A 12,608-nucleotide genomic window follows, 5' to 3' on the forward strand; every position below is an offset into this window, starting at 1 on the left:
CATAAAAGCTTCTGCCATGAGGCAGCAAAAACAAAGAGTACAACAGTACAGATCAGACTTAACTCAGGAGAGCAATTGCCACAGCACCACCTGGTGGATCAGGTTACTCATAACCTCCCAGGTTACTACAAACGACGTGATAACTGTTAATTACTGCCAGTTAACCTCTCTGGCACTGAAAATTAACTATTGCAAGTGTGGAGCAATGCTTTCTTTAAGCTACGGCAGCGGTCCAGAAGTTTCGTGCAGCCGGCTAGCCGGTTTTTCAAAGGATAAACTGCGCATGCGCACTATTTGAATGGGCCACGCAGCCTGTTAAAGGGGCCGCTCAGCCCCCGCCCCCCAAAAAATCACCGGGAACATTGGTGTGGAGTCTCATTCCTTCAGGTTTTAGTTGTTGGTGATTTTAAAAATGTTAATTTTTTTTCTATCTTTTTTCTCTATTAATCCAATCTTTCGTTCCCTCTCTTTATTTCTCTTTCTGTACCTGATTTGACGTCGAATTCACCCACTCCAATTTACACTTCCTTCTCAGTTGTTGCTGGTCTTTGATTCCTGCCCCTGTTGCACCGGAATTTTTACCTGCAGATCCATTGGGAGCAGGTAGCATGCGGGAAACCCAGATATCTGGGGTTCCCCAAACGCTGTGGAGATTTAACTCCATAGTGTGCGTCTGACGCCATTGACAGGTTCCCCGCCCGAAAGTCTGCCTGATTGACAGGACAGTCAGGCGGGGAGCGCGCGAGAGGAGGCCGCAGGAGTGGGTAGGTCTGATCCCCAACCCCGGGGCGGGGTTCGATCCCGGTGGTGCCTGATACCCAATCCCGGAGGGGGGGGGTCCAATCCCGAGGGGGACTTACGATCCCTGACTTAGGGGGAGGTCCGATCCTGGAGGTGGGGGTCCAATCCCTGACCTCGGGGCGGCGGGGAAGGTGGTCCAATCCCGGGGGGGGCTTGTATGGGGGGGGGGGCACTATTGCTGGTGTAGCTTGGGGGGGCCAGGAGGAAGCACTCCCGCTCCTCCTGGCCCACAACGATTGCTCCCCGAGGCTTGTCCTCGCCTCGCTGCAGCTTCCAGGATTCCCGAGACCCGGGAACGCCGGCCGGCCACAGTTAAGCCTGCAATGCAGGTTAAATCCGAGGCTTCCAGTCTCATTATCATATTTAAAGTGCCAACCTGCCTCCTGGGAGTGGGTTGGCTGCCCGCCCTTTGCCCCGCCTCGGGTAAAATCGGGAAGTCGACAGGTTGGAGCCGGCTTCCCGACTCACTTCCAATTTTTCCCCATTTAACCCCCCATCCACACCCACTCCCACCCGCTCACCTATGTTAAAATTTTCACCAAGGTGTTTGAATTTTATCCTATTAGTGCAGATTCCTGCCCTCTTATTGTTGAACTGATTGTTCTTTCTTCTCGATAGATTCACGACATATTGAGATATGGACCTAAGAAGTACTTTGGAAAAACGGCCCTGGGGGGACCTTTTCACGTCATCAAGTGAGTTTGAAGGATGATTGCTATTTGCAGCTTTGTTTTGCGCTGTTGAAGCGCCCACTGAATGGGCAGAGACTGAGTGAGGAATGTGGTGGTGTGTGGGGGGGGGGTGTGTGTGGAGAGAGGGGGGGGCGGGTACATTTGTGTGTGTGTGTGTGGTGGGGAGAATAGGTATGTGTGTAGGGATAGTCAGGTGGATATATGCGAACGTTCGTGCATGGAAAGTGAGGCCAGATACATGTATGTGTGTGTGTGGGGGAGAGGGGGGGTTTGGGTGGGTTGGGGTGGTGGAAGTATTTCTGGGTATGTAAATGTTTATAACAGTGTGAGAAATGCTCGTGTGTTACACTGGTACCAGCTCACTGTCCGATTAGACTGGGTTATTCTCCAGAGATGGTGTCAGAGCTGACATGGTCCCACTCTGTGTCAGGACTCCCACTGCAGTGATGCTAAGCTAGTCAGTATGTGCTAACCTCTGACATTTTATTACACTCGCTCTATCATTGAGTGAATGGTAATTTCTGTGGTTGTGTAAATCACAGCTTTTAAATAGTCACACCGGTTTGCAATGTTTTATTGAATTTATCCTGTTTGTGTGCTGCCCTGTGTCTCTTGCTCGCCCTCTGGCTGTGTGTCTATCTGCCCTCTCTCTATTCTTGACTTACTTTGCTCTCCATCTCTTCACTTTCTTGTTTTTCTATCACTCTCTTTCCTTGTATTTTCCGTCCTGTTCTCTGTTTATCACACTTTCTATTTGGTTTTCCTTTCACTTTCTATTTCCCTCTCTCTTGTTTCTCACCCTCGGTTTTATTGTACTGCTGCATCCCCTTTAACTCTCGTGCTATTTTTCATGTTCTTCCCCTTTTCTCTGCCTCTCACTATCTTTCGATTTCTCACTCTACCGTATCATTTCACCTGTTTTCATTGTGTCTCTCATTCGCCTTTGGTGTGTCTTTTTACTACTGTCACCCCCCTCCTCTCACTTCCATCCTCTCTATTTCGCCTTTGTCCTAAGTCTCTCTCTTGTTCCTTTGTCCTTCCCTTCCCTCCCGCAGCATCAGCTATGGAGTCCTGGTGTTGACCGTGCTAGTGTTGCGATTGATGTCCATGCCTGGTGAAACAATTCCCATGTCCTTCGCCCTCATCCTTGCCTGGTGTAACCTCATGTACTTCGCTCGAGGCTTCCGTTTGCTCGGACCATTCACCATTATGATCCAGAAGGTAAATGTTTGATGGCCAAAGGTTTATGGCAGTACAAATCAGATAAATGGTTTACACTGAGATAAATCCAAGAGCTGATTCTATCAAGAGAACCAGGTAGAATGAATATATAGCGGGGCTAAGCAATGATTTGCATCAAAGCAAATAGGTAATTAGTTAATGAACAAGTCAAACAAATCATTAGTACGATAGCGAAATACTGCAGATGCTGGAAATCCAAAATAACAACAGAAAATGCTGGAAAAACTCAGCAGGCCAGGCAACATCCGTGGAGAGAAATTAGAGTCGATGTTTCGGGACGAAACCCTTTTTCAAAACTGGAAAGGAAATGAAATAGATCGAAGGCAGGGCTGGGATAGAACAAAAGAAGTGGAGAGACATTAAGAGGTATTCAAAACGAGACGAGATGGTGATAGGACTAGTGGAGACAAAGGACGGCTCAGATTAGGTGTGAAATGTTCTGGCAGAGTGAGAGACAGCTGCCATGTGGGAGAGAAAAAAAAGGAAAGGAGGGGGAAGGGAGAAACCGCAAAGGGGTGGATAAAAAATATAAGTAAAAATGTAATAGGGGCCAAGGTTATGATCTGAAATTGTTGAACTCGATATTGAGTCCGGAAGGCTGCAAAGTGCCTAATCGGAAGATGAGGTGCTGTTCCTCGAGTTTACGTTGCGCTTCCGTGGAACAATGCAAGAGGCCAAGGACGGTAAGGTCCAAGTGGGAATGGAGCGGCGAATTAAAATGACAGGCGACCGGAAGCTCGGGGTCACCCTTACGGACTGAACGGAGGTGTTCCGCAAAGCTTGGGTGACCGCTTTTTTCTTTCTTTTCCTTTCTAATTTTACATTGATAAGCTGGGAAAAAGATTCTGGGGTGCCTTTTGTGGGGGATTTTTACCTAGTCAGTGATGGACTTGCCTCAATCCGCCTGAGAGAAAAAAAAATCAGAGAAGCACACGCAGGGGCACATGTAAAAGACACGATATCCAGTTCAGAACACAAGCGGATCATATATTTACACCCTGGGGTTACACTTTCATATATTTAGCTATTGGGTAGTATGGGCACACTCCTGAACATAAGAAACTCAGACCGCTTATGGGAGTGACTAGCACCACTGTACTCGAGAGAATATCTAAGGCCATATCTGAAACTTGCAACAACTTCTATCATTCTATCTATCTTCCTGTATAATTATCTATCTATCAATCTATCTATCTATCACTCTATCACTCTATCCAGCACTCTATCACTCTATCTATCTATCTATCTATCTATCTATCTATCACTCTATCTATCTATCTATCTATCTATCTATCACTCTATCTATCTATCTATCTATCACTCTATCTATCTAGCTATCTATCACTCTATCTATCTATCTATCTATCTATCTATCTTCTCTATCTTCTCTATCTTCTCTATCTATCAGATTTCCGTCTTCACTGGCGGAGCAAAGAAAGGATAATCTGGTGGGGAGGGTCGGGCACCGGTAATAGAATCCACCTGATTTTCCTTCCTTTAATTTCAACGGGCATTGAACAGTAATTGGGCCTTAAACACAAAAAAAAAATTCCAGCATCTCAGTCTGAAGCTCAGTCCCACTTCCAATAATGATACGCTGAGCACTGGCCATCAGTGGCGGCTGGAGAGGTGAGAGCCCAGCCTATATAGATCGCGAGCAATGCCGCAGGAAATCAATCAGTTTGAATTAAATTTTTACCGACGTGTTTCTTCTTTTTCCACAGATAATATTTGAGATTGTGCTGCCGTACCTGGTGCTGATGCTCATTGTGCTCCTGGCATTTACATTCAGTAAGCATCCAGTGACGGTTCCTACATAACAACAGTTCTGCACTTCAGAGTAATTCATTATAGGTGGAGCACTTCAAGATGTTTCTGAGAGCCACGATAAAGCTCTGTGTAAATGCAGTTCATTCTTTCCTTCTTTTTTCCAAATCCTCTCTTTCTTTCTCTCTCTTTCTCTTTTCTTTCTCTTTTTCTTTCTCTCCCTATCTCTCCCGCTCACGTTGAGGTAGAAGTTCTGCATGGCTTCCCTGACCTCCCACCATAACTTCGGCATAAATCCCAGACAACCTATGGGAATGGCTGTTTATCCAGGGTGTCCGTGTTCGCTGATCTTCCATCAAAGTTACAGCAGGAGATTGGGAAACCCCTGTGAATATTACTGGCATAAATTTCTTTCTCTCTACATTTATTTCCCTCTCTTTTTCTTTATTTCCCTTCCTTTTTCTCTGCTTATTTCTCTCCCCTTCTCTCTCATTCTCTATCTCTTTCCTTCCATCTCTTTCTATCGCTCTCACTTTCTTTATCTATCCATTTTACTTTCTATCTTTCCTTCTCCTGGGGTTTCTGAATTTGCCAGTTTGGTTGGGGAGCTCCATTGATTGGAGGTCTTTGCATCTGTTTCTCTCATCTCCCCCATCTCTCTCTGTGGGGTAATTTTAAAATTTATCTTCAGCTGAAAATCGGGCCAGGTGTAAATCGGGTTTGCCAATTCACGATCATTTATTTTTCACCCAGCCATAAGAGTTAAATCACCCCCAAAATGTGTCTTTTCTCTCTCGTTCTTGAGATCTCTCTGTTCTTTTCTTTTCCTGTCTCTGTCCCTCTATCTACATTTCATCTCTCCTTTCCGATTCACTCGCTCTCTGTCTTCTCTGCTCCTCTTGTCCTGTACAGGTAACGTGCAATGCTTAACAGTACCTATTGTCTTCTCCAGGTACCCATCTGTCGTTCCAAGTCTTGGATCCTGCAAAGTGGGAACGCTTTGTGGATTTCAGCACCGTTCTCTTCACCATGTACCTCCTCTTCTATGGGCTTGTCAACATGCCACTCAATTGGGAAGTGATCCAGCCTGACATGGCACGGTTCCTGTACGCCATGTACACCCTGCTTGCTTTTGCCATCATGGTTTTCCTCGTTATCCACATGATGGGCGAACTGATTCGGCGGGTGGCAAAGGAGCGTGATGACCTCTGGAGAGCACAGGTGCGAATTTAAAATGGTTCCTTGTTTGGTTAAGCCCGCGGACGCCTGAGATCAGTGAGGGCCCAGCAAACAGGATTGCTGCAGTCAGCATCAGCAAGATGTAGGGAGGGGGAGAAGCAGCCAGGGTTCCTATCCCTTGTTGCTATCCAGTGACCCTTACTGCTTATGTGCATGGACATTGGGTGAGAACAGGTCGACAGTCAACTGGGATGCCCCTCAAATTTGAATCACTCACTGACATTCACTGAAGAATGGCCAGTGAGTGATGTCATGAATCTTATCATTCATGGAGAAATGACTCATGAAGTAACACTGGGCGGCCAGCTGGTGGCGCCGTCCAAGGAGTATAAATACTCGGGCGTGGGCCCAGCTTGTTCAGGACGTTTTTGTAACCAGGAACTAGTGATGTGATGTAACTAGAAATCTCATGGTTGTGAAACAGTTGATTAAAGCCTTGTTTTATACTTAAACCAAGTGCTTAGTAGTCTGTTTACATGAAGTAAGGTACCAGTAGGTCACTGGTACTCAAAGGATCCATTTCCCATCAAGGAATCAATGCCATCAGGAGAGGAGGAGAAGAGAATACTCGTGGTAAAAAAGCAGGGTAAAATATATATAATTCCTTGTGGTTGAGAGTCCATCTGATTGTTTTATCTGGGGTACTGATCCAAATAATAATAATTGGACTAAAGCCGAGCGATATGGTTGTTTCATATTGTCAGTCTGGTGTAGTGGTTACGGTCCTGGATTAGTAACTCAGAAAGTGTGCATTCAAATCCCACCATAACCTAGTTATGAAAATTAATTTAATAAGTTTGGTGCAGGGGAAAATGATGACAGGATTGTTGTAAAAATTGTCAGAAGGGAACCAGTCTAACCTGCACATGACACCAACCTAGCAAGCCCCTCAGTTGTAACAAAATCACGTCAAGAAAAAGGTCCATCACAACCTTCTCGGGGCCACTAAGGATGGGCAGTAAGTGTGGCCTTGCCAGTGGTGCCCACATCATGAGAACATATTAAAAAAAGCTTTCAGTGACATTGAGATTTTGTATTAATACTGGCGCCAGATTGATGAAGTTACAAAAGTGAATAGAATTCCTTTTTGTTCCTAAGGACATTAGGACATATTGGGGGGGGGAGGGGGGGACATTAGTTCAGTGTGTCTAATGATCCGGTATGGGCAGCTGCGGTATTCTGGAGGTTGCTGCATTTCCACTGGTTGGTGAGTCATTAACTAGTGTGTATAAATTTATGATCAATCAAAAGAACAATGGGAACGGTTAGGAGAATTTTTTTTTTTACACAGGGGTTTTTTAGGACTTGGAGTGCTCCACCAGGAACAGCGGAGGAAACTGAAATCGGAAAAGCTTTTAAAGGGGAAATTGAATAAATATTTCAAAACGAACATTTTTAAAGGGTCTGGGGAAATGGCAGGGAAATGGGACTAAGTGGACAGCCCTTTCAGAGAGCCGGCACAGGCACAATGGGCCAAATGAGAAAAGGCCAAGGGACTGCGACTAAATGGTGAAAAGCTAGAAACAGTGAAGGTCCAAAGAGACTTGGGGGTCCAGGTACATAGATCATTAAAATGTCATGGTCAGGTACAGAAAATAATCAAAAAGGCTAATGGAATGCTGGCCTTTATATCTAGAGGACTAGAATACAAGGGGGCAGAAGTTATGTTGCAGCTATACCAAACCCTGGTTAGACCACACCTGGAGCACCGTGAGCAGTTCTGGGCACCACAACTTAGGAAAGATATATTGGCCTTGGAGGGAGTGCAGCATAGATTTACCAGAATGATACCCGGACTTCAAGGGTTAGATTATGAGGAGAGATTACACAAACTAAGGTTATATTCCCTGGAATTTAGAAGGTTAAGGGTGATTGCTTCAAAGTTTTCAAGATATTATGAGGAACAGATAGGGTAGATAGAGAGAAGCTATTTCCGCTGGTTGGGGAGTCTAGGACTAGGGGGCATAGTCTAAAATTTAGAACCAGGCCTTTCAGGAGTGAAGTTAGTTAGGAAACACTTCTACACGCAAAGCATGGTAGAAGTTTGGAACTCTCTTCCGCAAACAGCAATTGATGCTAGGTCAATTGTTAATTTTATATCTGAATTTAATAGGTTTTTGTTAACCAAAGGTATTAAGGGATATGGGGCAAAGGCTGGTATATGGAGTTAGGTCGCAGATCAGCCATGATCTCATTGAATGGCGGAACAGGCACGAGGGGCTCAATGGCCTCCTCCTGTTCCTATGTTCCTATGATAGCTCTTTCAAATTGTCCGTACAGATGCAGTGAGCGACTTTGGGGAAAGGGTAGGGAAATGAACCTAAGTGGATAGTTCTATCAGAGAGCCAACAGAGGCCCGATGGGCAGGGCATTGAGACTTAACGGAAAGCTCTTTCAGAGAGCAATGTTCTTCTTTGCTGTAACAATTTATGATTAAATGGGAGGGATTTCCCAGGTTCTTCTGAAACTGGCCACAGTTTTTACTCTGTGTTTTTGCCTCCCTCGGGTGTCAGCATTACCCGAGGTTAGGGGGGGTGGGGAATGAGGATGCACCTCTACTGAAAGGGGTGAGAAATGAAGGCCGTGGTAGTCTTTAATCACCTATTTTGTTTGTTCATATGAACTAAAGTCATTCGAATGAAAAACCTGAAATCCTGTTGTGCATTGTTACTTCCTAACACGTTCTCCGTGTGCTATTTTAACGCAGGCGTTAACCTATTTATTGGACGTGAGTTAACACCTCTGTTAAAATAGTCTTCAAGGGTATTTGATGTGAACATATTAAGGGGTTTGTGCAATAATATCGCACAACGCAATTCCAGGCTTCAGTCAGTACCTCACAGGGCATCAGTGTGTATTTCCAGCTCTGCGCATTGTCCGATTGGACATTCTTCAGTGCCATAGTCCCAGTGGTTATGCAGATCATGACCACTGATACCCTCCAGCACTGACCCCAATACACAATTTACATTACTAGAGGGGTACTAGAACTGAGTAGTACTCGAAGAGATGAAGATCCCCTCTGTCTGGTGGGTACTGAGGTGATGAAGGTCTCTATCTGATCGGCACTAGAAGTGATGAGCTCAATATGATGGGTACTAGAGGTGATAAAGGACTCCATCTGCTGGGTACTAGAGGTGATGAACATCTCCACTGCCTGGTGGGTACTAGAGGTGATGAAAGTTTCCACTGCCTGGTGGGTACTAGAGGTGATGAAAGTTTCCACTGCCTGGTGGGTACTAGAGGTGATGAAAGTTTCCACTGCCTGGTGGGTACTAGAGGTGATAAAGGACTCTCTCTGCTGGGTACTAGACGTGATGAAAGTTTCCCCTGTCTGGTAGGTACTAGAGGTGATGAAGGACTCTATTTACTGGGTACTAGAGGTGATGAACATCTCCACTGCCTGGTGGGTACTAGAGGTGATGAAAGTTTCCCCTGTCTGGTGGGTGCTAGAGGTAATGACGTTATTGTGGCGTACCGATCACAGAAAGGACACAATCCGCTTTTCGGTCCGTAGACTATAAATCAGGCGTCATGCCTTTAAGAAGGATCACACCTTTAAGAAACTCGATCTGCAACATAGTTAAGCCCAGAGCGGGGGAGGGGCAGTCGAAGCTGTGGACTGATGAAAGGCAGTCGGACTTGGTGTAGTCTCTGACGCCATTTTTGTGTTCAACATGCAGTCTCAACAATTAAACCTTTTCTGTTGAACCTCTCCGAGTTCAGTATTTTTTGCTAGGAGTACGTAGACACTTACATTATCCTCTATTTGAAAGAGAAGACATTCAATCATGTATCTGGACTGAGTTGAAACCCAGGTCCCAAAAGTTGCAGTAGTAGCTGTATTTTAATGATACTTTGACCGTAACTGTAAAACTGTTTGCTGAAATCAAAGGTTGCCGCAACAACTCTCCTTCTGGAGCGTCGACTCCCTAGATGCCTGTTTCCTCGTTTGGGAATCTGTGGAAAGGAATATGGACTTGGAGACAGCTGGTATATCCGGTGAGTTCAAAGGAAAATATTCTTCTTGAAGAACATTTACAGGGAGATTGTCCCAAAATTCAACACATTAAGGATTAAAGTGATTAACCACTCGGCTAGTCCCTTCCATTTAAAGTCATCCATTGACCTGAAGAGGAGACTTAACTAGTCACCCAACTCTCCCCAGAGTCAAACTAAGAATTCTTGGGCCCCTGGACATCAAGAGCATTCAGGCTGCTAAGGGAATTGGGGGAGGAGATAGCGGAAGGGCTTGCCATAATTTTCCAATCTTCCCTAGATGCGGGGGAGGTGCCTGAGGATTGGAAAGTGGCAAAATGACACCATTGTTCAAGAAAGGGTGTAAGGACAATCCTAGTAACTACAGGCCGGTCAGTTTAACATCAGTGATGGGAAAAGTTTTAGAAACAATAATCAAAGAAAAAATTAACGGGCACTTGGAAAGGTTTAAGCTAATTAAGGAGAGCCAACACGGATTTGTAAAAGGCAGATCGTGTTTGACTAATCTAATTGAATTTTTTGATGAAGTAACAGGGAGGATTGATGAAGGGAATGCAATGGATTTTGTCTACATGGATTTTCGGAAGGCATTTGACGAAGTACCATATAGAAAGCTGGTTAACAAAATTGAGGCTCATGGAATAGGTGTGTCAGTGGCAGCTTGGATAAGGAATTGGCTTAAGGACAGAAAACAGTGAGTTGTGGTAAATGTCTGTTTTTCAGACTGGAAGATAGTAGACAGTGCTGTTCCCAAAGGGTCAGTGCTGGGGCCACTGCTTTTTTTGATATATATAAATGACCTGGATATTGGAATACAGATTAGAATTTCTAAATTTGTCAATGACACCAAACTGGGGGGTGTGGCAAACAGTGATGATGATACCAATCGACTGCAACAGGACATAGAAAGGCTGGCAGAATGGGCAGACAAGTGGCAGATGGAATTTAATACAGAGAAGTGTGAGGTGATGCATTTTGGCAGAGGGAACAGGGAGAGGCAATATACACTTAATGGCAAGTTTTAAAGAGTGTGCAGGGACAGAGGGACCTGGGAGTTAATGTGCATAGGTCCCTCAAGGTGGGGGGACATATTGAGAGAGTGGTTAACAAAGCATATGGGATCTTGGGCTTCATAAATAGAGTTATTGAGTACAAAAGTAGAGAAGTTATGCTGAACCTTTATAAAGCGCTGGTTAGGCCACAACTGGAGTATTGCGTCCAGTTCTGGTCACCACACTTTAGGAAGGATGTGAAGGCCCTTGAGAGGGTGCAGAGGAGATTTACCAGAAAGGTTCCAGGGATGGGGGAATCTTGGCTACAAGGACAGGTTGGAGAAGCTGGATTTGTTTTCATTAGAGCAAAGGAGGTTGAGGGGTGATTTGATAGAGGTGTACAAGATTATGACGGGTTTGGATAGGCTAGATGGGGAAAGGCTGTTCCCACCTGTTGATAGTACAAGGACTAGGGGACACAGATTTAAGGTTTTGGGCAAGAGATACAGGGGGGACATGAGGAAAAACTTTTTTATGCAGCGAGTGGTGATGACCTGGAACTCGCTGCCGACGGAAGTGGTGGAAGCGGAGACACTCAATGTTTTCAAAGGGAGACTGGATAGGCACTTGAGGGAAATAAACTTGCAGGGCTACTGGGATAGAGCGGGGGAATGGGACTGACTGGATTGCTCTACAGAGAGCCGGCACGGACTCGATGGGCCAAATGGCCTCCTTCTGTGCTGTTATGACGTTATTATGACTTAACAATGTGACCGAGATCCTTCATTTTAATCCGCAATAGCTATTGTGCTTGAGCACAGGTTGCTCCCCTGCCCTGGAGCAAACCAAACACCACACATCACTGCTATTTCAAACAAAGTGAGGAAAATGCAACCAGCATCAACCAATGTTTCCTTTCTGCATTGTGTCAGCATTTTACTCAAGGTTTTCTAGCTTCCAACCCCCTCTGCCACACACCATGACCCATTCAAGAAAACACATTACCCTTGATGAACATTACTCATCAGGCTGCCTAAGAGTAATGTGCAAGAAATGATTGACACTTTGCTCAGTCCTCCAGGTGCCCCAGGTGAGATTGGGAGCTCATTAAGTCACAAACTGCGAGACGACTCCTAACTCTACCACTCCGTAGTGTAGCCACGGAGACTGCCACGTCAGCTAAGGCTTATATCGTACATTTTAGACTACGTTTAGTGTTTTGATAGTTTTATAGTATTCTCTCCACCAATGTTGCAGGATTTTGAATAAGGAACACAATCACTGAATCAAGTAAACCTGTACATGCGACCAAGCAGAGTTAAAACGCAATGAAAAGAACTGGTCTTACAGTATTGTGGGTTTGTGACCCGTTTAAAAGGTCAAGCTAACTTTGCTGCTGTCTGTGTGCTTGTTGTAGGGTGGATGACAGGAATGATGATGCTGTCTTGAAGATTCTTTCTTTTGGCAAAACTATGGAGACCAAAGGACATGAGGAAAGGACAGAGAAAGAAGAGGCATCAGTCAAGAATGAACGCCAGCAGAGGCCATGTCAGGGGTGGCAGATGGTGCGGCAGAGAAGGACAGGTCAGAACTACAGCGACCTTTATATTGAGGGCAATGACGAGTCCTGTCTCATTTAAAGCTCCGGAGGCACTTCCTGCAGCAGCCCTTTACATGCTTCTCTTCCAGTTCTATATCAGCCCAATCTCCAAATCAACTGCTTGGAGGGACAGTAGATCACAGACGAGCAAATAGTTGGTGGTGGTCTTAGGTTTGCTTCTGTAGATTATTCAGGTCAAGTTTACCACACTGGTTAAAGTTCCTTCTCATTTGACGGAGTCTGTGAGATGCTAAATATCCCAAATTTTTCTATACT

General features: G+C 45.1%; 1 protein-coding gene across 1 annotated transcript in view; it reads left to right on the top strand.

The window, feature by feature from the left end:
• Window positions 1-12,372, top strand: part of LOC147102639 (transient receptor potential cation channel subfamily V member 6-like) — a 49,495-nt gene extending 37,123 nt beyond the window's left edge. The window contains exons 10-15 of the mRNA XM_085964054.1: window positions 1,420-1,496; window positions 2,549-2,714; window positions 4,460-4,526; window positions 5,455-5,723; window positions 9,637-9,743; window positions 12,150-12,372. Coding sequence (XP_085820180.1) covers window positions 1,420-1,496; window positions 2,549-2,714; window positions 4,460-4,526; window positions 5,455-5,723; window positions 9,637-9,743; window positions 12,150-12,372 — 909 coding nt within the window. The remainder of the gene's footprint in view (window positions 1-1,419; window positions 1,497-2,548; window positions 2,715-4,459; window positions 4,527-5,454; window positions 5,724-9,636; window positions 9,744-12,149) is intronic.
• The last annotated feature ends 236 nt before the right edge of the window (window positions 12,373-12,608 follow it).

Source organism: Somniosus microcephalus, chromosome 21, assembly GCF_052327205.1.
Source record: "Somniosus microcephalus isolate GS21.2 chromosome 21, FLI_Smic_1.0, whole genome shotgun sequence".
In the NCBI taxonomy this organism is placed as follows: domain Eukaryota; kingdom Metazoa; phylum Chordata; class Chondrichthyes; order Squaliformes; family Somniosidae; genus Somniosus; species Somniosus microcephalus.